Source organism: Patella vulgata, chromosome 7, assembly GCF_932274485.2.
Source record: "Patella vulgata chromosome 7, xgPatVulg1.2, whole genome shotgun sequence".
Classification (NCBI taxonomy): Eukaryota; Metazoa; Mollusca; class Gastropoda; family Patellidae; genus Patella; species Patella vulgata.
Genome location: NC_065885.2, coordinates 5,381,772 through 5,409,536, shown reverse-complemented (window position 1 = coordinate 5,409,536; position 27,765 = coordinate 5,381,772). Strand labels below are relative to the sequence as shown.

The window sequence follows — 27,765 nt, the reverse complement described above, 5'->3', positions numbered from 1 at the left end:
CCATCCAACCCCCTTCATTCATAAAGAGAAATTTAGTTCCTAAAATAGCATCTCTCAATTTGCATCAAAAATACCCTAAAATAATAAGAGCCCTTGAAGGTTTGTAAGATTCTGTAAGTTTATAGATGGCAATGATGTTTTATGTTTTTGGAAATTGATAACAATATTGCTACATTCAGCTTTGTAAGGCACTCGGCAAACCTCAGCATATTCCATTACTCTGTATCTAGCCTCGGCTGTATGACGGTAAGTGATAATGTATGTACCTTCGCCTATACAATTGCGATGCGGCACCAGTTTACTTATTAGGAAAAATTGCCGATTTTAAAAACAAGTTATCAAAATTGCGTCGTTCGAAGCGTGTGTAGAATTTTTAGTCCAAAGTTGCCCTTGTTTGAAGAAAATCGGATAAACTTGAAAGAAAAACAGCTTCAGACTGAAATATTTGTATAAAACATTCCTCGAAGGCTGCGTCATGGGCAACGCCGTTTGTAATCCGGGAACTTGAAAGTAGTTCCAATGGCGGACTTCGTCATACAGCCGAGGCTAGATGTAGGGTACTGGAATCTGCTGAAGTTTGCTGAGTGCTTTGTAGGAATGTTTCTACTGGCAAGATGGCCAAACAAAATGGCTTACAAACTGTAAAGTGCATAGAAACCAGGCACAATAACTGGGAATGCACCAACCAATAAATAGAGCTGGGGAGTGAAGGATTAAGTGTATGGGAGGGTAGAGTAAGGGGGGAGGTATCCAGGTGGCATTACGGTAAAAACAAAATAATCTGTTTATTTTTTTGGGCATTTAGCCAAGTAGCTTTATACCAATTCAGATAGCAAATGTCATTTTATCTACAATTATACTGATAAAAATAAAAAATCGAGCATTATCAATTCGTAAAATACAAAATGTTGGGCGCCTGGTAACCAATTATCTTTTCTCTTATGACTTGTGCCACGCAATGCCTGTATGGATATTAATAACAATTTACATAATTCTTCTCCCATTACAATAATCTACGTTTACGGTTCAAATGTACAAATTAATGTAGAAGAATAAACTAAGAGTTTGGCAGTTGCATACAGCATCTCAGGATGTGTGATTAGTCAAGTATTCAGGTCTTCTTTGTGAAGCCATTATATATGATTTATGTCTAGATATTTAGAGAGAGAGAGAGGGAGAGAGACTCAGAATGGTGATTAGTCAAGTATTCATCTCTTCTTTGTGAAGCCATTATATATGATTTATGTAGACATATACACCTAGGCAGGTATTTTGTGCAGTGGGGAGAGAGAGAGAGAGGTTTAGCATCCACTCACTAGACACAAACTAGGTCATTTCGGGACTAACATATGGTTCAATTTTATTGCGCATAGGGGTCTTTAGCAGTGGGAGGAAGCCGGAGGACCCAGAGAAAACCCACAAGGTTGGATTGTGTAGAGGAAGAGAGAGATCCATTCTACATAAACTAGGTACAATTTTTAGGGGTCTTTAGCAGTTGGTGGAAACTGAAGGTCGGAGGACCCTGAGAAAATCCATGAGGTCAGGTACGTGACACCATTTCCTGTCATGTACAAGTGTGGGATCGAACCCATACCACTTGACTCAATGACAGATCTTATGATCTAGAGTGCACTTGTTAGACCCTTCGACCACCTAATCCCCCTCTCCTGTGAAAATGATCTATATCATATCACGTTGGGTCGAAGGTCAAGAGACAGAAATATTACGTCTAGGATATATCCAGTAATCCATCATGATTCGACACCCAAAATGTCCGTTTTTAGTATTATTAATGGCTTGTTTCATTGATACCTAGTGGAACCTCGACCCAATTAAAAGTCTTTTATGTTCTACTAACTCATTTATCATCAATATTTTTCGGCGATCCATCAATTAAACGATATCTAACATGAAAGTTTACATGGGGTAATCACGTCTCCAGTATGGTTAGCCTCAAGGCAAGATGGCCAGCCAAAAAAAACTATTAGACAGCTGAATGGCGACCTGAATTCAAATAATCAATAGGTGTGTTATTATTGCAACACAACCCGTATGCACCACCGACTTCATCTCGAATCCCTCCAGACACGACGAAAATACCCCAAGATGTGCTCTTGGCACAAACTGGAATGCAAAACATTTGGCTAGTCGCCAGGTGTGGTGTTTTTGCCAGCTTCGCACTCTACTAACATCGATTTCTCTACATGTTACTGTTGATGTGTATAATGCCTCCGAACAAGATCTGCTTCAATTACCATGGTTGTTTTACACTAAAACCCTCCAAACCATCACCAGTTCCTTTTTGAAAGCGATTTCTCGCACAAAGTAGAAGGAAAAATCAATGGTCAATGGTGTCTTTGATATGAGATGTAGAACATGTGATATAAGGTGAGATCACAAGCGTAGGTGTGTTGAGTAACTGATGTAACAAATGTTCTGTAAGAATTCTCATTTATTTTCAAATAAAGATAAATACTAGTACTAGCAGCAGAACGGGAGATGAAATGAATAAAAGATTTGAAATGGGGTTTTAACGTCCTAGGGTAATGAAGAATAGCGAGAGAGAGAGAAATGGGGTTTAATGTCCACTCGACACAAACTAGGTCATTTCGGGACTAACATGGTTGATTTTTATTTCCATAGTTCGCTTGCACGTAGGAGTCTTTAGCAGTGGGAGGAAACCGGAGGACCCGGAGAAAACCAACGAGGTTGGACAGGCAACCCTACTCCTTGTCACGTACAACAGGGGAATCAAAACCATGCCAGTTGACTCAATAACGTGCTAACCATTCAGCCATCCAACCCCCCATGAAGAATAGCATACGTCATATGAGGATATGAAATAGAGTTTAACGTCCTACTCCGACTGGGCCAATGAAGATGAGCATATGCCATAAAGTGTTCTATGAGGGAAATTTTGCCCAGACAGTGGCGCTATACGGCCTACTCACATATCAAACTCCAACTGTCAAGGGATATTTTACATGCATGCCAATGTGTACACGGAAATGAAATGAAATGAAATGGAGTTTAACGTCCTACTGTTCTGCTCTTAACCTGGGCTAATGAAGACGGGCATACGCCATACAGAGTGCTATGAGGGAAATTTTGCCCGGACAACGGCGCTACGGCCTACTCTTATATCGAATTCCAACTGCCAAGGGATCTTTTACGTGCACGCCAATGTGTACACGGGACCTCGGTTTTTCGTCCCATCCGAACGACTAGACAGCTTTCCTTGTCTGCCCCTCCGTCCTGCATCACTGACAAGGGAGAACCACGCCGGAAAATCTGGATGAACTTTCTCGGCCAATGCAGGGATCGAACACCCGACCTCCAGGCTAGCGAGGTGTACACGGAGCCTCAGTTTTTCGTATCATCCAAATGACATAAGGATAGGCCATAGTGCCGCTGCCCGGGCAAAATGTCTCTCATAACACACCATATGGCATATACCTGTCTTCATTAGCCCAGTATCAAGTTGAACAGTAGGACATTAAACCCCATTTCATTTCATTTCAACATACACTCGACACAAATCAGGTCATTTCTTGACTAACATATGGTTTAATTTCATTTCAATAATTCGCTTGCACATACAGATCCCTAACTGTGGGAGGAAACCGGAGGACCAGGAGAAAACCCACATTACACAGGACTTCATTTCTAGACAAATAGATCAGATTAGGGTTTAACATACACTTGAAACAAATAAGGTCATTTCGGGACTAACATATGGTTTGATTTCATTTCAATAATTCGCTTGCACATAGGGATCGCTAACTGGGGGAGGAAACCGGAGGACCAGGAGAAAACCACAATGCTAGTGTACAATGCATTATTAATAAAAATAGTATTTAAATATCCTACTTTTGTAAAACTGCCAAAAAAAACGTTGCACAGTTTATATTTGCTAATGGCTAATTATTTAAATTTATAAATAGAACCGACGATAAGAAAACACTATGACCGTATTCCCTCCATGAAAAACTTCAAAGAAAGATAACGTTGCTGGTCTGGGGACCTGTTCATTCTAAGCTTATACAATTAATCATTTTGTTTTTACTGATTTAGTTGGCATGTGGAAGTACGGCAGATACAAAATAGATAACGTAATAACTATGAATTATCTAATCTTTTCGAGGCATTTAGTAACTTGATAGAGCAATAAACTATTATATCTACCTAGTTGGTTTTTAATTTTAAGTTGCAATTTCATATTTTTAAGTTATATTTTTAAAATTAATTAAAATAAAGCCTTAAAATAGATGGTATCTATAAACAGTCCTACCTTGTTAAAGAATAATCCTATTAATCCTATAATTCACTATTGCCAGTTGCGAAATTGGCAAAAATATCATTTTCATATTCAAATTCAAACGTTTGAAGATAGCTACTCCATGGTGGAGAATAGAAAACAAGGGAGGTAATTGGGAGGTAATTGTGTTATTATTTCCGGTGTAAATGAGTTTTAAGTGTGAGAATGACACCTATGATCGTATAATAGTGAGTTGACAACCTATTGAGCAAAAGACATAGAAATAATTATGTTTTGACTTTCTTAGAAAATATGAAATTGTAACTTTAAGGGAAGGGGTTGGATGGCCGAATGGTTAGCATGTGCGCGCTGTATCATAAAGTCTGTCATTGAGTCAGCTGATGGTGTTGTTTTGATTCTCCGGTTATACGTGACAAGGAGTAGGGTTGCCTGTCCAACCTCATGGGTTTTCTCCGGGTCCTCCTGTTTCCTCTCACTGCTAAAGACCCATACATGTAAGCGAATTATTGAAATAAAATTAAATCATATGTTAGTCCCGAAATGACCTAGTTTGTGTTGAGTGGACGTTAAACCCCACTTCTCTCTTTTAATTCAAGATTCAACATATGGGTCAATTTTATTTCAACGATTCGTTTACATGTAGGGGTGTTTAGCAGTGCAAGGATACCAGAGCATCAGAAGAAAACCCATGAGGTTAAACAGTCGACTCTACTCCTTGTCACGCGAAGAATCAAAACTATGTAGCCTGACTCAATGACAGACTTTATATTCAATTGTGTTAAATGATGTAACGCAACTTTAACATCCCACTCCTTGAATTCTACCGCATTTTCGTAAAAAAGTAAACATAATATAGACATACTTTTTTTTTTACCTTTGTTATTATTTCTAACGACCACATGCCAAATTAACATCTAATCAGGAACAGAGTTAGTAACTCTCGGGAATTTTTCTACCACCCACGTTTTGGTGACAACAAACCACACACACAATTTAAAATATTTTAACATGTTGATATCATTTTAAGTTTTGCTTTTATTCAGATTCTTTTTTTGAGGTGGCTTTTAGTTAATGTCGACTTGACTGAACTGAATTTTATCCTTGAGTGACATTTCGCAATGGAGCACGATAAACTACACAACACAATGGAGCACAATGTTTCGACTAGTGTTAAAGTAGCCAAGTCTCTAACTCAATATCACCAAAATTCTTCGACATTGAAAACACGAATTATTTGTCAATTTAAATCAACATTGATATTGTGATCTTACAGGGAAAAGATGGGCTTCTGATATCCAATATTCAAGACAAAATAAACATTTTACCATTGTGTACCATAATGCGTTTCAGCGCCATTTGGAACAAGGGACTCAAAGAACGCGTCTAGACATATTCCACAAGTCATGCCAAATGGTGAGACACTATATTCTTATCTGGAGAGCATGCACAATAAATATCATCGGTGTAGACTGGAATAACCAGACGCTAAAGATTGCCATTGAATTGAGACTTCTGGCGTATTTCGCCGAACATAACCGAATTAGAAATTACAGTAAAAACAGAAACGGTTGAATGTAAATCAGTTTATGTACATTCACATTACATTATTATATGCGATGCGACCCATTTGTGTCAATTTCTAGGTCTCAAATATTAGTGATTTGGCTCCTTTAACTTCGTGCTTGTGATAGTTCTCCATATAAATTTTTGACTGACCGGATTTTAAAGAAAAAGTGGGCCAATATATATACATGTATATAGCCATTATTTATGAATAGTCCCAAGACCCACAAAAGTACTTTAAAATGTCAAAATGTCATTAAATCAGTGTTGAAATCAGTTTGTGTGGGAATACCTTTTATCTTTTCATCGTTTACCATGAATCAAAGTAGTGCAGCTACTATTTTAGGATATATATATATATATAGGTATACATCTAGATTCTGCATGACTTGTGTGCACCAAGAAAAAACATCTGCATAAAACTGTACGGCTTATGTACAATTACTTACATGCATTATTAACATTTGAAGACATCTATAGATTGCAGAGAGAGAGAGAGAGAGAGTTTCAAGTCCACTCGACATAAACTTGTTCACTTCGGGACTAGCATATGGCTCTGGTTTGATTTCATTTCAATAATTTGCTTGCGTGTAGGGGTCTTTAGCAGTGCGAGGAAACCGGAGGACCTGGAAACAGGCAACCCTTCTCCTTGTCACGTACAAGCGGGGAATCAAAGCCATGTCACTCGATTATTCGTAAAATGCTCAGAGCAAAGAAAAGTTTACTAATGCCAGTATTTTTAATCTTGCTTAAACATATATTATGCAAAAGCTAAATCTGCCTATTGCAGGTCTTTCTTTAGGCCTGAAATGTTATATAAACTATTAATTAGACATTAGTTAAATTATCCAGACCATAATCAACTTTCGAGATTTTAACTAGATTAGAACAGTTTGCCATTTAAAAATTTAATTTAAAAATGGGAAAGCGAGGCCAAGTCTCAAATAAACCAGTGCCCTGGTTACCACAACGCACACATGTTGTCAAAACTACAAACAGTGATAACTTGGCTCAGAGTGAAGTAATTTGAAAGAAATTTTCAATATTTTCATTTTACATTATCTATTTTTGAGCTATTATAGCAAGAATGGTCAGCTCTTTATCTAAATCTTACAGAATGTATCTATGAATGTATGAATAGCATATTGCCTAGAAGTTGTTGATAATTTTGATTAAAGGACTACCATATATGTACATCAAATCTATTCTAATCTATTATCTTGTTCAAGATATTTACATATCACATGTTCGATATCGAACAAAGATTACAACGATTACCCTCGGACACCAGTTATAACCGATTGTTGAAACATAATTTTCCACATGCTGTTGAAGTTAACAACCACTTAGACAAAATCATTTTCTACTTCAAACATTTTGACAATATAACTTCTTCAAACCTCGACGTTCTCTTTCATATTAGCCGTTTAAAAAAACACTAGTGGAGACAGTCAGTTAAAAGCTACTGGGTACATTAAATACTGTCGGAAAAATACAAGGAAGCCTGTCACCTACTTAACATACAAGCACATGTAATATGAATCACAACCGTCTTTTGGCAACCTGCAAAAAATGTCTGAAGTTAAGCACCATACCAAAAGCGATAAACCAAAATAAAAATATGCTTAGAAAGTAGACCAATAGTTATTCCAGATTTCAGGATAATTTTAATGGCTGCTCAAGGCCAAGCAGTAGGTTTATAGCTTCTAAGTATAACGACAGACAAAATGTCTGCTACTACAATTTACTCCTCAGAAGTCAAAACAATTGCAGAACGTCTGAGCTAACCTGTTTGGAATCGAGGAATGGTAAATATACATTCACCGAGATCACAAATTACAAGTCTCATGGCTGGCAGCCATATTGACATAACAGAATATTCTCCGACTACTTTGTACTTTTAAACCGAGAATGTTACAGACCTGTTGCGAATCAACTCAATGTTGTACAATTTTATCGAAAATCGAGGTAGAGACATTTTCTTTTTTACTCATAACAGAACTAAAGCCTTGGATACAACACAAATTCATGCCTTAGAATCAATGAGGTCTAACTAAAATTGTAGCTAAAATCAAGAAAGGGGCATTTTTGTTTACTCAAAACAGAACCAAAGCCTTAGATACAAAACAAATTCATGGTCTTAGAATCGAGGAAGGTCTACCTAAAATCGAGAGAGGGACATTTCTTCTAACACACCACAGAACCAAAGCCTTAGATACAAAACAAATTCATGGTCTTAGAATCGAGGGAGGTCTACCTAAAATCGAGAGAGGGACATTTCTTCTAACACACCACAGAACCAAAGCCTTAGATACAAAACAAATTCATGGTCTTAGAATCGAGGGAGGTCTACCTAAAATCGAGAGAGGGACATTTCTTCTAACACACCACAGAACCAAAGTCTTTGATAAAAAACAAATTCATTCTCTTATAATCGAGGGAGGTGTAACTAAAATAGTAACCAAAATCGAAAGAGGGACATTTTCTTTTTACTCAAAACAAAAATCAAAGCCTTGGATATAAAAACAAATTTATTCTCTTAGAATGTCTCCAGAATAATATGTGAAATACGACCCGTTTTTAGAGGGGGCAGTTTATTTTCTCTGTTATCTAAATCTGGCCATATGTCACTCAAGTGAAGTGTTTAAGTTACTATGGACACTGGTTTGACATAAACTGGACACCCTCTATCTATAAACAACTGCTTTTATAGGTCAAGGGTCATTTATTAACCTTAATTTGACAAATTTCTACTCCAAGATCAATTCAGATTTCTGGTTTCCTGTGTGGTAAATATTATAGGGCTCCCCTCCTGTTTCAAAAAGTTAAATTTGGTATGGTGTTGTTTCCTCTAGATCGTATGCACATGTAATCAATTTTGACGAATAAACATAACATTTTTTTCAGACTTTCCAGAAATTTGGCATTTAGAGAAAACATGTGGTATTATTTTGAATTTAGATAAACAATTTCCTAGAATTGCCTTTATTTTGGAGCCGCTGGCATTCATGAAAGTCAATATGTCTTGATGTCGAATTCTTCAGAGTTAAAGATATAATATATCCATTGTCGTAATCCTAAAAACATAACTGTTACAAACAGAGAGAGAGAGAAATGGGGTTTAACATCCACTCGACACAAACTAGGTCATTTCCGGACTGACATATGGTTTAATTTTATTTCAATAATTCGCTTGCGCGTAGGGGTCTTTAGCAGTGGGAGGAAACCGGAGGACCTGGAGAAAACCCACGAAGTTGGACAGACGACCCTACTCCTTGTCACGTACAACCGGGGACTCGAAACCACGTCAGTTGACTTAATGACAGGTCGTATGACACAGCGCGCACGTACTAACCATTCAGCCATCCAACCCCCCGTTACAAACATCGACAACAGAAGAAATGGGCTTTAACATCCTACTTTTCTGCACCAACCGGGCTAATGAAGACGACATACACCATGCAGTGTGTTGTGAGAGAAATTTTACCGAGGCAGCGGTAATTCTCGATCACTGTTAGAAAATAAACAACCCAATTGATTAATGATATACAATGATCTATTTTTGAACAGTGGTCAGGAAATTAAATACTTGTAAATTGGACACTCATTATAAAATTAATCAGTCAGCTTTCAACTGGACAAAAGTACAAATTAGATGATTTTTGGTGAATTTAAATGATTTTTACAAATTTTTAAACAAAGATTTTATATTAAATGAATGTGGAAGGAATTAGTGCTAGATACACAAGATTAAACAAAGATTTAATTTTGATGTGAAAGATTTTAGTGCTAGATACACAAGATTAAATGATACCCTTGTTACATTGAAAGTAGAAGGACAGGACCAGGTAAAATAGGTCAGGACAGGGTTTAGGGATTAGTAGGGTAACTAGCCAATTTAAAACCAGAGCTCACACAGCAGGGAGCAAGGTGACCTCAGGTCATACATCTGATACCTTTGCCCCAGTTTTCATCATTAGTTTTACAGGGCTGTCTGCCTCAAGCCAATAAACAACAGTCCGAGATAAGATATCCACTACTTTTATTCTCTCTTGATAAAAACCGGTCACTTTATAACAGACCACAATTCATTGGGGCTTAAATAAACACTTTTGTCGTCAACTGACCTTCTGAAAGCCAAATTATTCATTTTTATTGGTTGTTATTTTTCATGGCCCTGGGAGAAATGGTGTCATTGTTCAAACACCAAAGTAGAAAAAAAAGTTGATCATCTCTGAAGAATGCATGTAATCACTGCATCATAACGATTGTGCAACATTACGTAAGTGTACAACAAGTCCTTACATTTGCAATAAGCAAACAAAACCGTTAAGAGAAACAACATGCTAAGATTCATTAAGGCTGAAATTCTCCCCCTTGATATCTGAGGAAATGACACGGTGAGAGGTTCGTCAAGTATTTTATCTCCATTTATAATCAACAAATCATATAAAACACATTTAATGTCTTTCAATCCAAATTTCTTTTCCTTATCTTATTTAACCACGAATAAAATGCGAGAGTCCAATAAAAGTTGAGTAATTTGGGGGAGAAATGTTTGTGAAAACATAAAATGTTTTAGCGTCTGCTTGTTAAAATGTTGTCTAGATAAACAGACAAACATGATCGACTTCGCGAAAAAAGAAAATTGGTATTTGGTAAGTACAGACTTCAAAAGAGGGTTTAAATTTGAATTTCTGCTACTAAATTAAATTCCTAGAGAAACGATACCATCTGGGTGTAGCCGACTTCGATGAAATGTGGTGAATACACACTGGCTTCGAATGGGATTAATTCTCCTGACGACGAGACAAATAGGCCCCAATTGTAATTCAATCATAGCCGAGCCCTTTCAAGGTTCAGACCAATAAATACCAGTGACAATTCTATGTAATACAATTACTGCTTATTACTGAGTGACGTTTCGACTAGGCTTCTCTAGTCATTATCAAGCAATGATAAAATATGAAAATATAACAAGACAATATATAAATGTACACAACAATACTTGGTTAATGCTGACACACAACAATACTTAGTTACAGAGAAGCCTGTAATAAGCAGTAATTGTATTACATAGAATTGTCACCTGTATATTCCAGTTCAATTTACTAAATGCTATTGAAACAATTTATAAATACAGGTAGTAAAATAACCTAACATGCAGTCCAGGTTTTGATCAAATCAAGTCCGATAAATGGAATGAAATGGGGTTTAACATCCTTTTGTTCTGCATTGACTGGGCTTATTAAGACAGGTGTGCGTTACGCATTGACTGGGCTAATTAAGACAGGTGTGCGTTACGCAGTGTGCTATGAGCGAAATTTTGTATGCATAGCAGCGCTACAGCCTACTCTTATATGTGCACAACAATGTCTACATGGGACGTGGGTTTTTCATCTCATCCGAGCAACTGTACATTGCCCTTGCCAAGCCCTGTGTCCAGCACGACTGACAAAGTGAAACCCCACCGGAAAATCCTGATGAACTTTCTCGGTCAACACATGGAGTAATGAAGCCCCTCATTGGACATGTTATCATTAACAGTCATTAATAATTACTGAATGCAACCATTTCATTACCATATTTGACAATATTTCCATCTCGCCTGCCTAATCGTGTGGGTTTTCTCCGGGTTTTCCGGTTCCTCCCTCTATGCGCCATCAAATTATTGAAATAAAATAGAACCATATGTAAGTCCCGAAATGACTTGGTTTGTGACGAGTGGAAGTTAAACCTTCTCTCCTTTTGTTTATAAGAATTTGAAATCTTATCTTAGAAATTCTGATTTAGATAGTAGTTTATGACCATATGTGGTAAATAACGTCTACAGTTGACAGCAATCTGAGGTCGGGTGTTCGATCCCTGCATTGGCCGAGAAAGTTCATCCAGATTTTTCGGTGTGGTTCCCCCTTGTCAGTGATGCAGGACGGAGGGCCTGACAAGGACAGCTGTCCAGTTCTTCGGATGATACGAAAAACTGAGGTCCTGTGTATACATTGGAATGCACGTAAAAGATCCCTTGGCAGTTGGAATTTGATATAAGAGAAGGCGATAGTGCCGCTGCCCGGGCAAAATTTCCCTCATAGCACACTGTATGGCGTATGCCCGTCTTCATTAGCCCAGCATAGGAGCAGAACAATAGGACATTGAACCCCATTTCATTTCATTTGACAGCAATCTGATTACAGTACACTGACAGCCATAGAGAGAATTCTAAAACCCAAAATAGAGCTACTTTTCGGCCAGTGAGTTCTGAGTTCCACTAACTGAGGGAGGCTATAAGTTTGGCACAAAGGCCATAGATATTTGGCACAAAGGCCATAGATATTACTACAATGTACACATAGGGTCAGGAAGGTTAAATTAACAAACTTATATCACTAGTATTCAAATACCAGTGGTATATTCGACCTACAATCCATCTGCTGGGTTCTCACGAAAAGTACACATACCATTTCGTAAAGGTCTTTAACCTTCAATATATAAACAGTTTATTTACACAAAATATTATCCTCCTCGCATTTTATTAAGCGATTAGAAATATACAATTTTATACATATGGTCCGAAGTCTTAGGTTTCCTACGGGTTTTTTTTTATCACTGGAGAGTATAATAACAGTCAGAAACTAAAAATAAACACACTTATATGGATACACTACTTCTGAATTTTATTAACATGCTATGTTGCAATACACATACAGGTATCGTTATCAAGCAAGTATCATTATTTGTTTGATAACGATACCTGTATGTGTATTGAAACATAGCATGTTAATAAAATTCAGAAGTAGTATATCCATATAAGTGTATGAACTTCTCTTTTCATTTTCTTTGTTTTATTTGTTTCGTTTGAATTTGATTTATCTGTTTAGTTTTTGATTGTTTAATTTTTGTTAATGAAGTTGATTCTTTTAAATTTCGTTTTTATTTTTTGAACTCTACTTGGTGTAGGTGTTCATCAGGTAATACCTCGACTGAGTTCAATATAGAGATTAGCCGGTTGATTTGTTGGATATAAACCTTTGAATAATAGCGCCTAACAGGCAGCTGTGTTTAATTATGTTCTCCTGATTTTGATTGTTTCTGTGTGTTTGAAGTATATGTTTGTGACATGCGCTTAGAAACACTTCACGTGTAATGAAGCGCTATATAAATCGAATAATAATAATAATAATTTATTTTTAGTGAAATCTATTTCTATATGTCTTATAAGGATTAGTCTGATAACTATTTTACTTAAACCGATTTTAACCATAATTAAATAAACAATCAGTTTTAACCATAATAACACAACTTTATAGATTTAATACTTCTTGGTTTATTATATACAACGTTTCAATACTCTTACAGGTATCTTTATCAAGCAATGACAAAGATTGATTGCTTGATAAAGAGTATTGAAACGTTGCATGTAATAAACCAAGAAGTAGTAAATCTATAAAGTTGTGTTATTATGAATATTTTACCTCTATTTCAAAATGTCATTCAAGGAAGTTTAAACCTCAATATAAAAGCCATAAAAAACAGTCTCATTTAAAGTACCAATATTCATAAAAACCGACCACATTCAGTCTCAATTAAAGCACCAATATTCATAAAACCGACCACATTCAGTCTCAGTTAAAGCACCATTATTCATAAAAGGCAACCACATTCAGTCTATGTGGCACTTGTCAAAAGCTTTTAGTTCTCCAAATGTTTAAGTTTTGAAATTTTAATGGGGAATTATGGGAGATTAGATAAAGAGTTGACAGTTCTCGCTCTGATAGTTAAAACGAATATGACCTAAATAGAATATGCTGAAAATTTCAGTCAAATTGCTCCACTCTCAATTTTTTTGAATTTTTGACTAGCCTCAATCATCATTACTAAAGTCGGTATGATAAAAAACAAAGTCTCGATTATCCATTTTTACGTTTAATTATTTTTAAAGAAATGTATACCAATCCACAAAATATCACAGACTAGCGACGGCATCGAGATTTGATTATGGTCTGGATAAGTTAATTAATGTCTAATTAATAATTTAGATTACATTTCAAGCCTAAAGAAAGACCTCCAATAGGCAGATTTAGCTTTGACATAATGCTTGTTTAAACAAAACATGTTTCATGTGATTCAATTGGCTATTTATCTATCAACACCCTGAAAAACTCAAAATTAAAATAGTGTAGCCTTACTGTCACTTTAAATTTAATCTTCTCCATTTTGAACCTGGCAGGTATAATTTTGTGACAAACACGTTAAATTTGAGAAGAGCTTCTTTCTCTCCGCCCAGCTACAATAATCTTAAATCAAAGTGAATTACCTATGATTATATGGCTTTACTTTTAAAGATAAACAATTTAAAAGCACTCGTTCATTTTAAAAGCCTGTATTTAAAGCATACTGTTTCATGTCTTAAGTTTTAATTTATGGGAATTTGCATCTGCTGACAGAACATAAATCAATGGATACGTTATTTTAAATGTTTTAGGTGTATAAAAACAACCCGATCCAGTTTTCTACAAGTGCACACTATTATAAACTACACAGAAATGAAAAATATACTACGCCCTATTTATGACCTTTTCACGTACACAACAGATTTGGTGCAGCCTGACCTTACCGAGGTGCACATAAAATTTTTAAAGTGTTCATCCGATGTTTCAGTGGGCCGTCATAATTCTCTAAAGACATGTCCTTGGCATTTGTTGTTTTTTTTAAAAGGTGAAAACTTCAGAGTGTTAAAATATTGAAATTACTGCTTAGAAAGTAAGACAAGTTGTATGTATTTCACACTCTGATTTCTCATAATTCATCTATTTTTATGTTCAAGAAAGTTCTAAACCAAAACAAAAATTTTGAAAGATAAAAATCGGTTAACGACCCATTATGTAAGAGCTAAATCTACTTATTGCAGGTTTTTATTTTGGCTTTAAATGTTATTTACTTATTCACATGACAAGCCTATAATGAACTTTCTAGACCATCGGATGTCAGAGATTTAAACGGATTGAAATGCAATTTTCATTTAATGATTTACTTTTAAAATTATAATAAACAAATTCTGCTAGATCTTCCAACACTTTGCTCAGAAAGTAAATTAAATGAAATTTTCAATATATTCAGTTTTCATTATCTAATTTTGAACTATTATAGCAGGAGCGACATGGTCCGGAGTTCACAAAGGATTCTCAGACTCAACTTTCAATCACTTTTTATGAGAAATATCTTTGATTCAGAAAAAAACAACTTTTCACATAGTTTCTTATTGATGTATTTGATACATTAAAACAACACAAGTTTTATAAAGGGCTATATTCTAGTTAAAATAAGGTGAACAATTTTGAGTAAATTCTTAACTTAAGTCTGAAAATGCTTTGTAAACTCGGGGCCAGCTATTTATCTAAATCTTACATACTGTATCTTTAAGACACAGTTGTCTTTAAATGAGGTCAGGTCGCATCTATCTGGTTTACTATTGTATAACAGGGTAGATAACATAGATATTCCCTTAGGAACAGGGCGTCCTGCCATTTCATTTCCGTTCAAAAACTAGACTATTACAAGCTAGATTTTGTAACCTGTATTATAATCAAATATCACCACTATACATTTATTCACTCATGTGTATTTATGTACTTTTATTGCATTAATAAATTTCTCGCATTAAATATATCAATAATCATCATTTACTCATGTGATAGGGGTTGGATGGGCGAATAGTTAGCCATGTGTGCGCTGTATCATAAGGTCTGTCATTGAATTGACTGGCGTGGTTTCGAATCCCCGGTTGTACGTGGCAAGGAGTAGGGTCGCATGTCCAACCTCATGGGTTTTCACCGGGTCCTCCCATTGCTAAAGACCCCTATGCACAAGCAAATTGTTGAAATAAAATAGTCCTAAAATGACCTAGTTTAAATCCCATTTTTCTCAAGCAATGATAAAGAGATTCCTTGTCAATATATCATGCACGTAAAAGATCCCTTGGAGGGCCTGGCATGGACAGCTGTCTAGTCGTTCGGATTGTATGAAAAACTGAGGTCCTGTGTACACATTGGCACGCACGTAAAAGATCCCTTGGCATTTGGAATTTAATATAAGAGTAAGTTATAGTGCCGCTGCCCGGTCAAAATTTCCCTCATAGCACAATGTATGGCACATGCCCGTCCGTCTTCATTAGCTCTAGTTGGAGCAGAACAGTAGGAAATTAAACCCCATTTTATTTTGTTTCAATATATCACTCATTAATAAACATTCATCTATAATAAACGGTAATTGTATTGCATAGAAACAATTATTTCAAATTCCAACTGTCAAGGGTTCTTTTACGTGGACTGGACCTTGTTTTATTGTCTCGTCCGAAGGACTAGACAGTGTTACTGGATAGTTAGTCACTGTTTAGCTGATTAAGCCATAGTGGCTCCTTTTTTAACGCACTGGTATACATCACATGTTTATAAAACCCATTATAGTATATGGTAATTCATCATATCTGACTAAAAACAATGAGGATACTGAATTAGAGGATAAGTGTCTCCTTGCTAAGGAGCCTGGGGAGATACAAAAAACTCGTAAAAGAGAAATAAAACATATTATGTTATACATGGGATTAGCTGTATAGACCTCGTCTAGACCAATAGGTCTTTTATTGACATTCAACATACCAGGGTTTCTGTTTTGTGTTTTGTTTAACCAGTGTGGTTAACATTGTTGACTCTGTCATGCCTATTGTTTATTTGTCGGCTCCCATATAGAAAACTCACCCCCGAATAACAGAAAACGAACAATCGTACATGGCGTTCTTATATCCTGAGAAAATTATCCATCGATATGATATAATAATACCCCGTTATAGATTTAACATCGATGTATCCTGTTTTCGTTTCCGTACCGATCGTCAATATCCAACATTCATAAAATGGATTCACGATTATGTTTCGATGATATAAACATTGCATCAAAGTAAAGCCAAGAGTCGATTAATCAGCCGGTTGGTGGTAATGACTTATCACGATGTATCGTCAACGGTAATTACTTTCATGAAACCGCTTACATAATGTACATAACCTGATATTGATATCAATAAAATCGATTTAAACATCTCTGTTTATGTGAAGTCGTGAGCTATGTAAATAAAGTTTTAAAAAAAAACAACGTTTATTTGGAATATCAACAGGCACATCTTAAATGGCTTGTTGTTTTATACCATGCCTGAAGTTTTCGCTCATTACTAATAAGCTATTACAAACCTAGAACTAGTTACACGCATGGAACAGAAAAAAAAAAGCTTTGTGCAGGCTGTTAAATGAATTATGTGGATAAAAACTGAGAAAGTATGTCAGATTAATTTGTGGTCACCAATTAGTGAGAGAGAGAGAGAGAGAGAGAGAGAGATGGGGTTTAACGCCCACTCAACACAAACTAGGTCATTTCGGGTTCAATTTTATTTCAATAATTTGCTTGCACGTAGGGGTCTTTAGCAGTGGGGGGAAACCAGGGGACCTGGAGAAAACCCACGAGGTTGGACAACCGAGGAATCTAAACCACATCAGTTGATTGAATGACAATCTCTAGCGTCTGGTTATTGCAGTCTACAATGATAGTATTTATTGCGCCTGCTCCCTAGATAAGAATATGGCGTCACTGTTTGACATGACTTATGGAAACTGTCTAGACGCGTTCTTTGAGTCCCTTGTTACAAATGGCGCTGAAATGCATTATGGTACACGAATAGTAAAATATTTATTTTGTCTTAAATATTGGATATCAGAAGTCGATCTTTTTCCGGTAAGATCACAACATCAATGTTGATTTAAATTGACAAAAAATGCATGTTTTCAATGTCGAAGACTTTGGATGATATTGAGTTAGAGACTTAGCTACTTTAAATATTAAATTACATGAATACATGGATTAAGCCATGAGGGATGTGATATTTCAGCAAATGGCGTGTCGTTACTTTAAATACTGTACGTACTCTATATTATGTGTACCTTGATTAAATGACAGATTTGCTGCGGTTAAATTTCAAATTTAGACGCAAAAAAATTTGAAACTTGACAAGTTTCACAACCATGCGTCATCTAAAGATTTATTTGTACATATCCTGTTAAAGTACAAAAAAACCATATTTTCTAACACTCGTGTATTATTCATTTTTTTATAGTACATCGGAAAAAAAAGTTGACAACTTGAAACTTCAAAAGGATCGAGTGTGTCAATATCGTAAGTTGATTCATTTCAGACTGTTGAATGAATTGGCGTTTTTTCGCACTAATAATACACCCGTAAATTTTTCATCCGGATATTGGCCATTTAATTCACTGGGGGTCCTGACAAGGAAGAGAATCTGGTCATTTGAATGGGACAAAATAACCAGGCTCCAAGTTCAGAAAGCATTCTCAGGCTTAAGTTGATAATCTACTCAACTTTCAATCGCGGTTTATGAGAAATATCTTTAGATCCAGAAACACAAAACTTTGCACATATTTTCTTATTGATGTATTTGATACATTAAAACAACAAAAGTTTTATAAAGGGCTATATTTTAGTTTAAATATTTTGAGTAAATTCTAAATTCTTAACTTAAGTCTGAAAATGAACGTAAAAGAAACGTTAACGAGTAGAACAAGTGCTTTTTAACGTCCAATTGACATACAGTAGATTATTTCATATGGTAAAATTTTAATTAAAAACTATGCTTGCGCCTAGAAGTCTTTAGCTGTGGGAGAAAAGCGTCTGCAGCCATTAGACTATTCTGCCACCTAATTGCCTGTGATATAAAGGATTTATTGACCACTGGCCTATATTAATTATTCTATTGTCTTTGATATAGTGGTGGATATATGTGGGCGGGTGATATGTACTGTACATATGTTATATTATAATCAATACCTCCGTATATAACAGTTGGTCAATGAATGGACATATAATACAATCAATATCAACACCATTCTTTCTCTTATAATAGTTATATACATGTCACGTTTCCTTAAAGAGAGAGAGAGAGAGAGAAATGGGGTATAACGTCCATTCGACACAAACTAGGTCATTCCGGGACTAACACATGGTTCAATTTTATTTCAATAATTCGCTTGCGCATCGGGGTCTTTAGCAGTGGGAGGAAATCGGAGGACCCGGAGAAAACCCACGAGGTTGGACAGGCGACTCTACTCCCTGTCACGTAGAACTGGGGAATCGAAACCCCACCAGTTGACTCAATGACAGACCGTATGATACAGTGCAGCGCGCACGTGCTAAGCATTCAGCCATCCAACCCCCCCCCCCCCCCGGTTTCCTTAAAGGTAATTAGGGCGAGATTGGATGGCCTAATGGTTAGCTCGTGCGCGTTGTATCCTAAGGTCTGTCATTGAGTGGTTTTGATTCCCCAGTTGTACGTAACAAGGAGTAGGTTCACCTATCCAACATCGTGGGATTTCTCCGGGTCCTCCAGTTTCCTCCCATTGCTAAAGACCCCTATGCACAAGCTAAATATTGAAATAAAATTGAACCATATGACCTGGTTTTACTCTCTCTTAGAAGATGTCTCTGGTTGGTCAGTATTAACCTTGTTTTTTCACAGGTATAAATTGTCTCCTTATATTTTATGATTGCTTGATAATGACTAGCCTAGTCGAGAGAGGTCACTTGGAAATTGTGACCTAAAACAGTTTACATAACAGTTGGTCAGTGAACGGACATGACCTCAACAACCATTCACAACACCTGATCTTTAACGCTATAATCAGCATTCATAAAAATAATTCCTTCCGTGCTAATGTTGCGATAATTACTGGCATTTGTCTTTGAAGCTTATTAACAGGTCTGGCACTGAGAGCCGTCTGCTGGCTGACTGGCTGGCTGGCCGGCTGACTGGCTGGCACAATTATGGTACAAGGCAAACAGCGAGCCAAGCATATTTTTCTACCACTGAATCTATATTTAACTACAGACAGACTAACCAGTAAAGTAGAATATCATTTGTACACGATTTAATAAGCAGCTAAGTATGCGAACAAAAATAACTGCCATTGTATGATCTCATGTACTAGCAGTCACTGTAACCCGGGGATCATTTAATCTTGTGTGTTTAGCATAAATTTCTTTCACATTTGTTTAATACCAAATCTTTTGTTTAAAAATTCGTAAAAATCGTTTAAAATCACCAAAAGTCATCTAATTTGTACCTGTGTCTAGTTTACAAGCGTTTAATTTCTCGATCACTGTTAAAAAATAAACAACCCAATTGATTATTGATGTATAATGATTAATTTTTGAACAGTGGTCAGGAAATTAAATACTTGTAAATTGAACACTCATTATCAAAATTAATCAGTCAGCTTTAAACTGGACACAAGTAATTCTCTACTTGGGGGTTGGATGGCTGAATGGTTAGCGTGCGCGCGCTGTATCCCAAAGTCTGTCATTGAGTCGACTGGCGTGGTTTCGAATCCCCGGTTGTACGTGGCAAGGAGTAGGGTCGCCTGTCCAACCTCGTGGGTTTTCTCTGGGTCCTCCGGTTTCCTCCCACTGCTAAAGACCCCTACGCGCAAGCGAATTATTGAAATAAAATTGAACCATATGTTAGTCCCGAAATGACCTAGTTTGTGTCGAGTGGACGTTAAACCCCATTTCTCTCTCTCTCTCTCTCACAACTCTACTTTAATAAGAACCCTAGACAGTTAGAATGCCAAACAAGCGTAGGCTGTGTCAGCGCTGTCTGGGTAAAATGTTCTTATTAGCAAACTATATGGCAGCGTATCTTCATTAGCCCAGTCGATGCAGAAAATTAGGCCATTAAACCCCCATTTCATTTAATTTTCAATCATTTCCAAACCAAACCTAATTACAGACCTAATTACAGACCTAATTAAAACGATGCAAAAAAAGTAGGACGTTCAACCCCCATTTCATTTTATTTTCAATTATCTAAAAACCAGGCCTAATTAAAACTATGTACAAGATCTTAATATGTGCATCTGATCAAATTAGTCATTTTAACGATCAAATAGCAGAATAACGTTTTTCTTCAGAAACACATTTTGTAAACAACATGCAGACACGTATAGTCATAGAATAAATGGGTGAGGTTCAAGTTCTGACGTATGCCCAGATATTCTAAAAGCACATCTGTATTCAATTGGTGGCAGCATGTTCTTGAGAGATGTTTCTACACGAGTTTATAAGAGTTATCTATAAATAAACTTCATCCGATACTCATGAGAACTTTAATTTCATTACGCCATTGTGAATGATTGTGTTTAACAGTATGAATGGTGAGAGCAGATCTCAAAAACAAGCCAACAGAGAGGATGATGTCCCTCCCCCCCACCCTTCCAGAAATGAATGGAGAGAGTTAATCTCAAAAGGAAACCAACAGGGAGTCAGATGTGCAGCCACCTCCCCCCAACCCCCTTCAGAAATGAATGGTGCAAGCAGATCTCTAAAAAAAAAGTCAACAGTGAGGCTGATGTCCACCACCCCCTACCCATCCCGAAATGAATGGTGGGAGCAGATCTCACATAGAATGAATAGTTTCGCCTGTCCAATGCCATCTAGTTTTCATATCTCTTTCCATATAGGGGTGAGGGGGTTGGATGGCTGAATGGTTAGCACGTGCATGCTGTATCATAAGGCCTGTCAATGAATCAACTGGCGTGGTTTTGGATCCCCGGTTGTACATGACAAGGGTCGCATATCCAACCTCATGGGTTTTCTCCGGGTCCTCCAGTTTCCTCCCACTGCTAAAGACAACTGCGCGCAAGCAAATTATTGAAATAAAATTAAACCATATCTTAGTCCCAAATGACTTAGTTTGTGTGGAGTGTAAGTTAAGCCCCATTTCTCTCTCTCTCTCTCTTTCCATATAGAGTAATTTTCAAATGTGTTGTGATATGCAACCACACAAATGTACCTATGTGACTAATGAAAACTGAAATGAAATAGTGTTTAATGTTTTACTGTTCTACTCCTACAGGGCTAATGAAGACGCAAACGACCACCACAGACTACTACTGAGTCCCCTTTCTCATTCAAAACTGGCAACACATTCTTCATAGAAAACAAAATGGATGGTCTGGGTGAAGCTGTGGCCAATGACATTTGTCAGGTCATTATACCAATAGTGAAAAACTTATAAACCGAAAATAATCTTCAAAAGACATTGAAAACCAGACCAATATGGAAATTTCATGTTTAACTTCTTTTTAGCCCATTCTTCATTAATAACTCACAGATATGTTTATCTTATTTTGGGGGAAAAAAATGGCCGAAATTTGTTTTATCTTCCAGCAAATTGAGTGTTTACACCAAACAAAATCTAATTAATGACCACTAATTAATCACGGTTTTAAAGAAAACATTAATTTACAATGTATATACCGTGGGGTCTGCTTCTTATCTGGTGGCACCGTGTAAGTAAACGGGTAACGTCTGCCTGTGATCACCGCAGCGCAAACAGCTCATTAATTTGGACAAAAATAAGTGGAAAATGGTGAAATTTTAAGACATTATTGGCAACCGTCCAGGTCTTGACGGCTGAAGGACAGAATTTTGTAAATACGTTTTGTGGGGTCCTCATGTCTGCTGTGTGTAAATGAACAATGAGGACAGGGTGAAGGTCAAGAGAGTGTTTATTGTAAACTGAAATGACAGTTTATGTAATTCATGTCATATGCAACAATTACTAAACACCACTTAAAGGGTGTGAACTATTAATGCACCCATAATAAACTAATGCATGTTTTGGACGTTGATTCACCATGGTTTTAAATGATGTCATGTAGGTTAGACTATATCCCGTTCAGACGTACAATTAACCTAGTTAAAAAAAAACGCTGGGATCGTTAAAATAGTTTAATTTTTATGTCTAAACGCCAAGATGGAAAAAAAATTCTAGCTCACTAAAGGCTTTTCGTAAGAGCCGACTTATTTTGGTTGTTGACTCTTGTAATGGGTTGGCTTAAAATCGCTGGCTTCAGTTGGCTTTTGGCTGCACAGTTCGTTATCTTCCTAGCAAAATGACGAGTGTGGCCATGCCTAATTCTAAGCTTAAACATAAGTGTCTGAACGACCTATTAGACAAGGCCTGTAAGACAAGGCAAGCGGGGGGAAAAGAGAGAGAGAGAGAGAGAGAGAGAGAGAGAGAGAGATGGGATTTAACATCCACTTGGCACAAACTAAGTCATCTCCGGACTAACATATGGTTCAATTTTATTTCAATAATTTGCTTGCGCGTAGGGGTCTTCAGCAGTGGGAGGAAACTGGAGAACCCGGAGAAAACCCACGAGGTTGGACAGGTGACCTTACTCTTTGTCATGTACAACCAGAGAATCAAAACCACGGCAGTTGACTCAATGACAGACCTTATAATAAAGTGTGCACGCGCTAACCATTCGACCATCCAACCTCCCCCTACATCTAATGAAATGATTGATCCCTTCATCTAATGAAATGATTGATCCCTTCATCTAATGAAATGATTGACCCCTAACAAGGAAGGTGAGAACCACAACAGAAATCTTCTGCTTGACTTCTGCTCCTGGTGTATAACATAACTCAACATTTCTGAACTAATCAGCCAAGATTTTTTTTCTCAGACATTAGATTAAGTCTAATGAAAGCCACATTGTCAGACGGACCATGGTTGCCCTCTACACACAACTTGATTTTATTAATTAATCTTCCAGAATAACCTTACATGAAAAATGCGATCAATCCTCTTCAAATAACCTGCTAATTCTAGAAAGTAGATATTTTTTTGTTTTTGCCAAGTTCTTGTGACTGCCATCATCCAACGTTTTTTTTCTGTGTGTTATTGATTGGCTCTTTCACCCCAAAACATTTCATTGATAACATACCAATAAGAGAATAGAGAGAGAAATGGGTTTAACGTACACTTGACACAAACAAGGTCATTTTGGGACTAACATGGTTCAATTTTATTTTAATATTTCGCTTGCGCGTAGGGGTCTTTAGCAGTGGGAGGAAACCGGAGGACCCGGAGAAAACCCATGAGGTTGGAAAAGCGACCCTACTCCTTGTCACGTACAACCGGGGATTCGAAACCACGCCAGTTGACTCAATAACAGGCTTTATGATACAGCACGCGTGTGCTAACCATTCAACCAGGTATGTAACTAGTGATGATATAATAATGGTAGCATGTTTATAATACAATTAATAACAGACAAGCAACATCTGTATCTATAAACTAGTCTAAAACTGTTTAAATACATATCACCTGTCCTTAATATACAAAAGATAACAATTTATCTCGAATTTTAAGAAATTTCAGATAACTAGTATCTAATTGTTACTTATATAACTTATGATATAATAATTGTAATACAGTTGATAATAAAGTTAACACCAGACAGCCAACATAGATATCTATAAACTGTTCAACTTATTACCACCTGAAGTCATGTCCTTTCTATTCATGCTATAGCCGAATGACCACTACAATCAACACATAGCTCAAGGCGAAATCATGATAAATAGTTACCCCGTATATCAAATCACCACAAATCATCGTATTTACACTCAAGATAATATTAATAGAATCAGTATCCTGCAGGGCTTATGGTATGGCATATTCATGGCCGACCGTTCTAAATCAATTGCTACAGTCATAAAGTCACAATTTCTGCGACTTTTCAAAAGTTATTAAACTTTATAATCTGAATTTATCGAAAATCAATTTCATATTTCAAATCTTGCTGCATAATTTACCGGACATTTCTCCATGGGAAGATCCGGTATGTGAATATTGTTGATCATCACAGCCGCATGTCGAGTTTTTAACACGTCTGCTAAATACAAATCAATGCTTCATTACGTCTTTATGTCGGCCACCAGTAGTTTCTAATAATTTGAGTAAATACAAACTTAATTCTGTCGGCTATACAAAGCCGTCGTTCCACCTCCACGATTCCCTTCGGATAAATAGCTTTTATTTTTTTACATTTGTAATATGTTTAGAACATGTCTGTTTCCTGCCATCCCGCTAAATTTCTCTCTTCAGTCGTTATAATTTGATTATGGTTCTCCAATTCCAATGCGATATACATCATATCGTTACATATGGGCAAAAGTATAATAGGGAATATATGAGATATGAGTGGCTATTTTAGGACCTGGTTATCTGGGATGTGAGAGACTAGTTTCGTCTGTATTGTAAAAATAAAATAGGATTCAATTCTTGTGTATTGTTTCTAAAATTATGTGAAATGAAATAAGGTTAAACGCCCTACTGTTCTGCTCCGAACAGTGTGTTATGAGGGAAATTTTGCCCAGAAAGCGGCGCTACGGCCTACTCTTATATCGAATGCCAACTGCCAAGTGATCTTTTATGTGCACGCCAATGTTCAGTTCTATTTCGATAATTTACTAGATCATAAGGGTCTTAAGCAGAGGGAGGAAACCTAGAGAAACCCTTCGAGGTTGGACAGGCGACCCTACACCTGGTCACATACAAACTGCGAATTGAAATCACCCCACTTGACTCAATGACAAAACTAGTTAAACTATTTGGTCACCCAACCTCACTATCGGTTAGAAACTCACTACAATAGGTACCCCACTCGCATTTTCAGGCCGTCCACATGATCGCAAAATATAACGTAAGATTTAAAAAATATAAATCTATTATATTTACCCCGGATTCTTCCCGTTCTTTCATTCTTCTGACTTCTGCTAGAAGTCTTTCTTTTTCTTCTGCTGCCTCTTGTAACCTACATTCACTTTCGATACGAATACGGTTGTTTTCTTTGTGAAGGGACTTTTTCTTCTCCAGTTCTTCGCGTAAACGATTCTTGTGAGAAGTTAATTCCTGTAACGGGTAAAAAAATAAACTATAAATAAACAAATATTTCAAATTAATCGTCTTTCGACATGGTACATGTTACCATTTTATTTTTTTTGCATTATATGACATTATTGTTTGAATATCCAACTCCATTTTTGAATATCTGACTCCATTTTTGTTTTTTGAATATCATTTTTGTTTTTTGAATATCTGACTCCATTTTTGTTTTTTGAATATCTGACTACATTTTTGTTTTTTTGAATATCTGACACCATTTTTGTTTTTTGAATATCAGACTCCATTCCTAGTTTTTGAATCATCAGACTTCATTTTTGTTTTTTGAATCATCAGAATCCATCAGTTAATTTTACTTTATCAACTCTTTAGCACTTAGGAAATACTGACTACCTAATTTGTTTACACATATATTATGCAAGAGCTAAATTTGTCTATTGTAGGTCTTTCTTTGGGCCTGAAAGGTTACACACATTATTAATTAGACAGTTATTAACACGACCAGATCATAATCAACTCTTGATGCCATTGGATTCCCAATATTTTAACTAGATTAGAACAGTTTGGCCATTTAATGATTTAATTCATACATGGAGGTGTGAGCCTAAGTCTCAAATATACCAGTACCGAGGTTACTATAATGAACAATCAATGCACACATTATATCAAAACTACAAACAGTGATAAACATGGCTCAGAATTTAAATGAAATTTTCAATATATTCATGTGGCATTATCTATTTTTGAACTATTATAGCAAGAATGGACAGCTCGTTATCTAAATCTTATATAATGTATCCTTAAGTATTTTTACACATAAAATTTAAAGTTTAAGTGTGTTTATAGTGTTTTTTAAGTTAAAATATGACTAAAATATTCAAAAGTCTTTTTTGATGGCCGGCAGATTGACCTGTAAGAGCATGTCTACGATATTACCCTTGGTGGAAGAGGACGTAAAACTCCAGGAACGAAATGAAATAAAATGAAATTGGGTTTAACATCCTACTGTTCTGCTCCTAAACTGGGCTAATGAAGACGGGCATACGCCATACAGTGTGCTATGAGAGAAATTTTGCCCGGGCAGCAGCGCTACGGCCTACTCTTATATCGAATTCCAACTGCCAAGGGATCTTTTACGTGTACGCTAATATGTACACGGGACCTCGGTTTTTCGTCCCATCCGAAAGACTAGACAGCTGTCCTTGTCGAGCCCTCCGTCCTGCATCACTGACAAGGGGAAACCACACCGGAAAATCTTGATGAACTTTCTCGGCCAATGCAGGGGTCGAACACCCGACCTCCAGACTAGCGAGCCAGCATCTTACCCACTTAGCCACGTGATCCCCCTCCAGGAACGAACAAACCTGTCAGAGTTACGTAAATGACCCGGACAGTGTAGGACCTACTAGTTGTTTAGGACACTGTGTGACTCGTGCAGACTGAGGAGCATTAATTACAAGTAGTTTCTCGCTGTCCATGAGTTAACTGGATAACAAAATCCAGAATAAATTTCATTATTGTTTTAACTTATAACTATTGTTTTTTGTACAATGCCTAGAGACAAAACAAACCATCAAAGGAGTCCCATATTGCTAGCTACAAGAAGAGTACGCAAAAACCATTCATACGGAAAAAAAAACACAAAAAAAACGAACAAATGTCACTATTGACAGATTGTTCAAAGATTAATAGGGCATAAAAACGACATTTAATAACTTCCCTGCAATTATCAAAATAAAAAAATAAACCGCTCAGCAAATGTCAATAGTGTATTGATTTTTTCAGAGAGTTACACCTTTTGAAACGTAACATATAATTACAGATTTTTCATTAAAACTTAATTAGTTCTGCACTGTTTGTTCACTTGGAAGAAAAAAGTGAATCCAATCCTGAATAATTGAGCGAACCTTTTAGAAAAAGATGATTTGAACAGCCCATTGTAGCAGGATAAAAACTACTGGTCGAGCAATAATACGCATGAATTAAAAATGAGGCTGGCTTAACCTTTGTAATTTTACATTTGAAATTGTGTTATTCAATATTTTTTCATAAATGTTAAATTAAAAGACAATTGAAATGGGATTACTGTAATTGTCTTAAGTAATATACTTTT

The 27,765-nt window shown here is 36.5% G+C and overlaps 2 protein-coding genes across 2 annotated transcripts in view; one reads left to right on the top strand and one right to left on the bottom strand.

The window, feature by feature from the left end:
• The window catches only part of LOC126827113 (phosphatidylinositol 4,5-bisphosphate 3-kinase catalytic subunit alpha isoform), a 324,427-nt gene that overhangs the window by 192,158 nt on the left and 104,504 nt on the right, over positions 1 to 27,765 (top strand). The gene's annotated exons all lie outside the window — the stretch shown is intronic.
• Positions 1 to 27,765, bottom strand: part of LOC126827124 (ski oncogene) — a 73,382-nt gene that overhangs the window by 1,676 nt on the left and 43,941 nt on the right. The window contains exon 6 of the mRNA XM_050556336.2: positions 25,488 to 25,661. Coding sequence (XP_050412293.2) covers positions 25,488 to 25,661 — 174 coding nt within the window. The remainder of the gene's footprint in view (positions 1 to 25,487; positions 25,662 to 27,765) is intronic.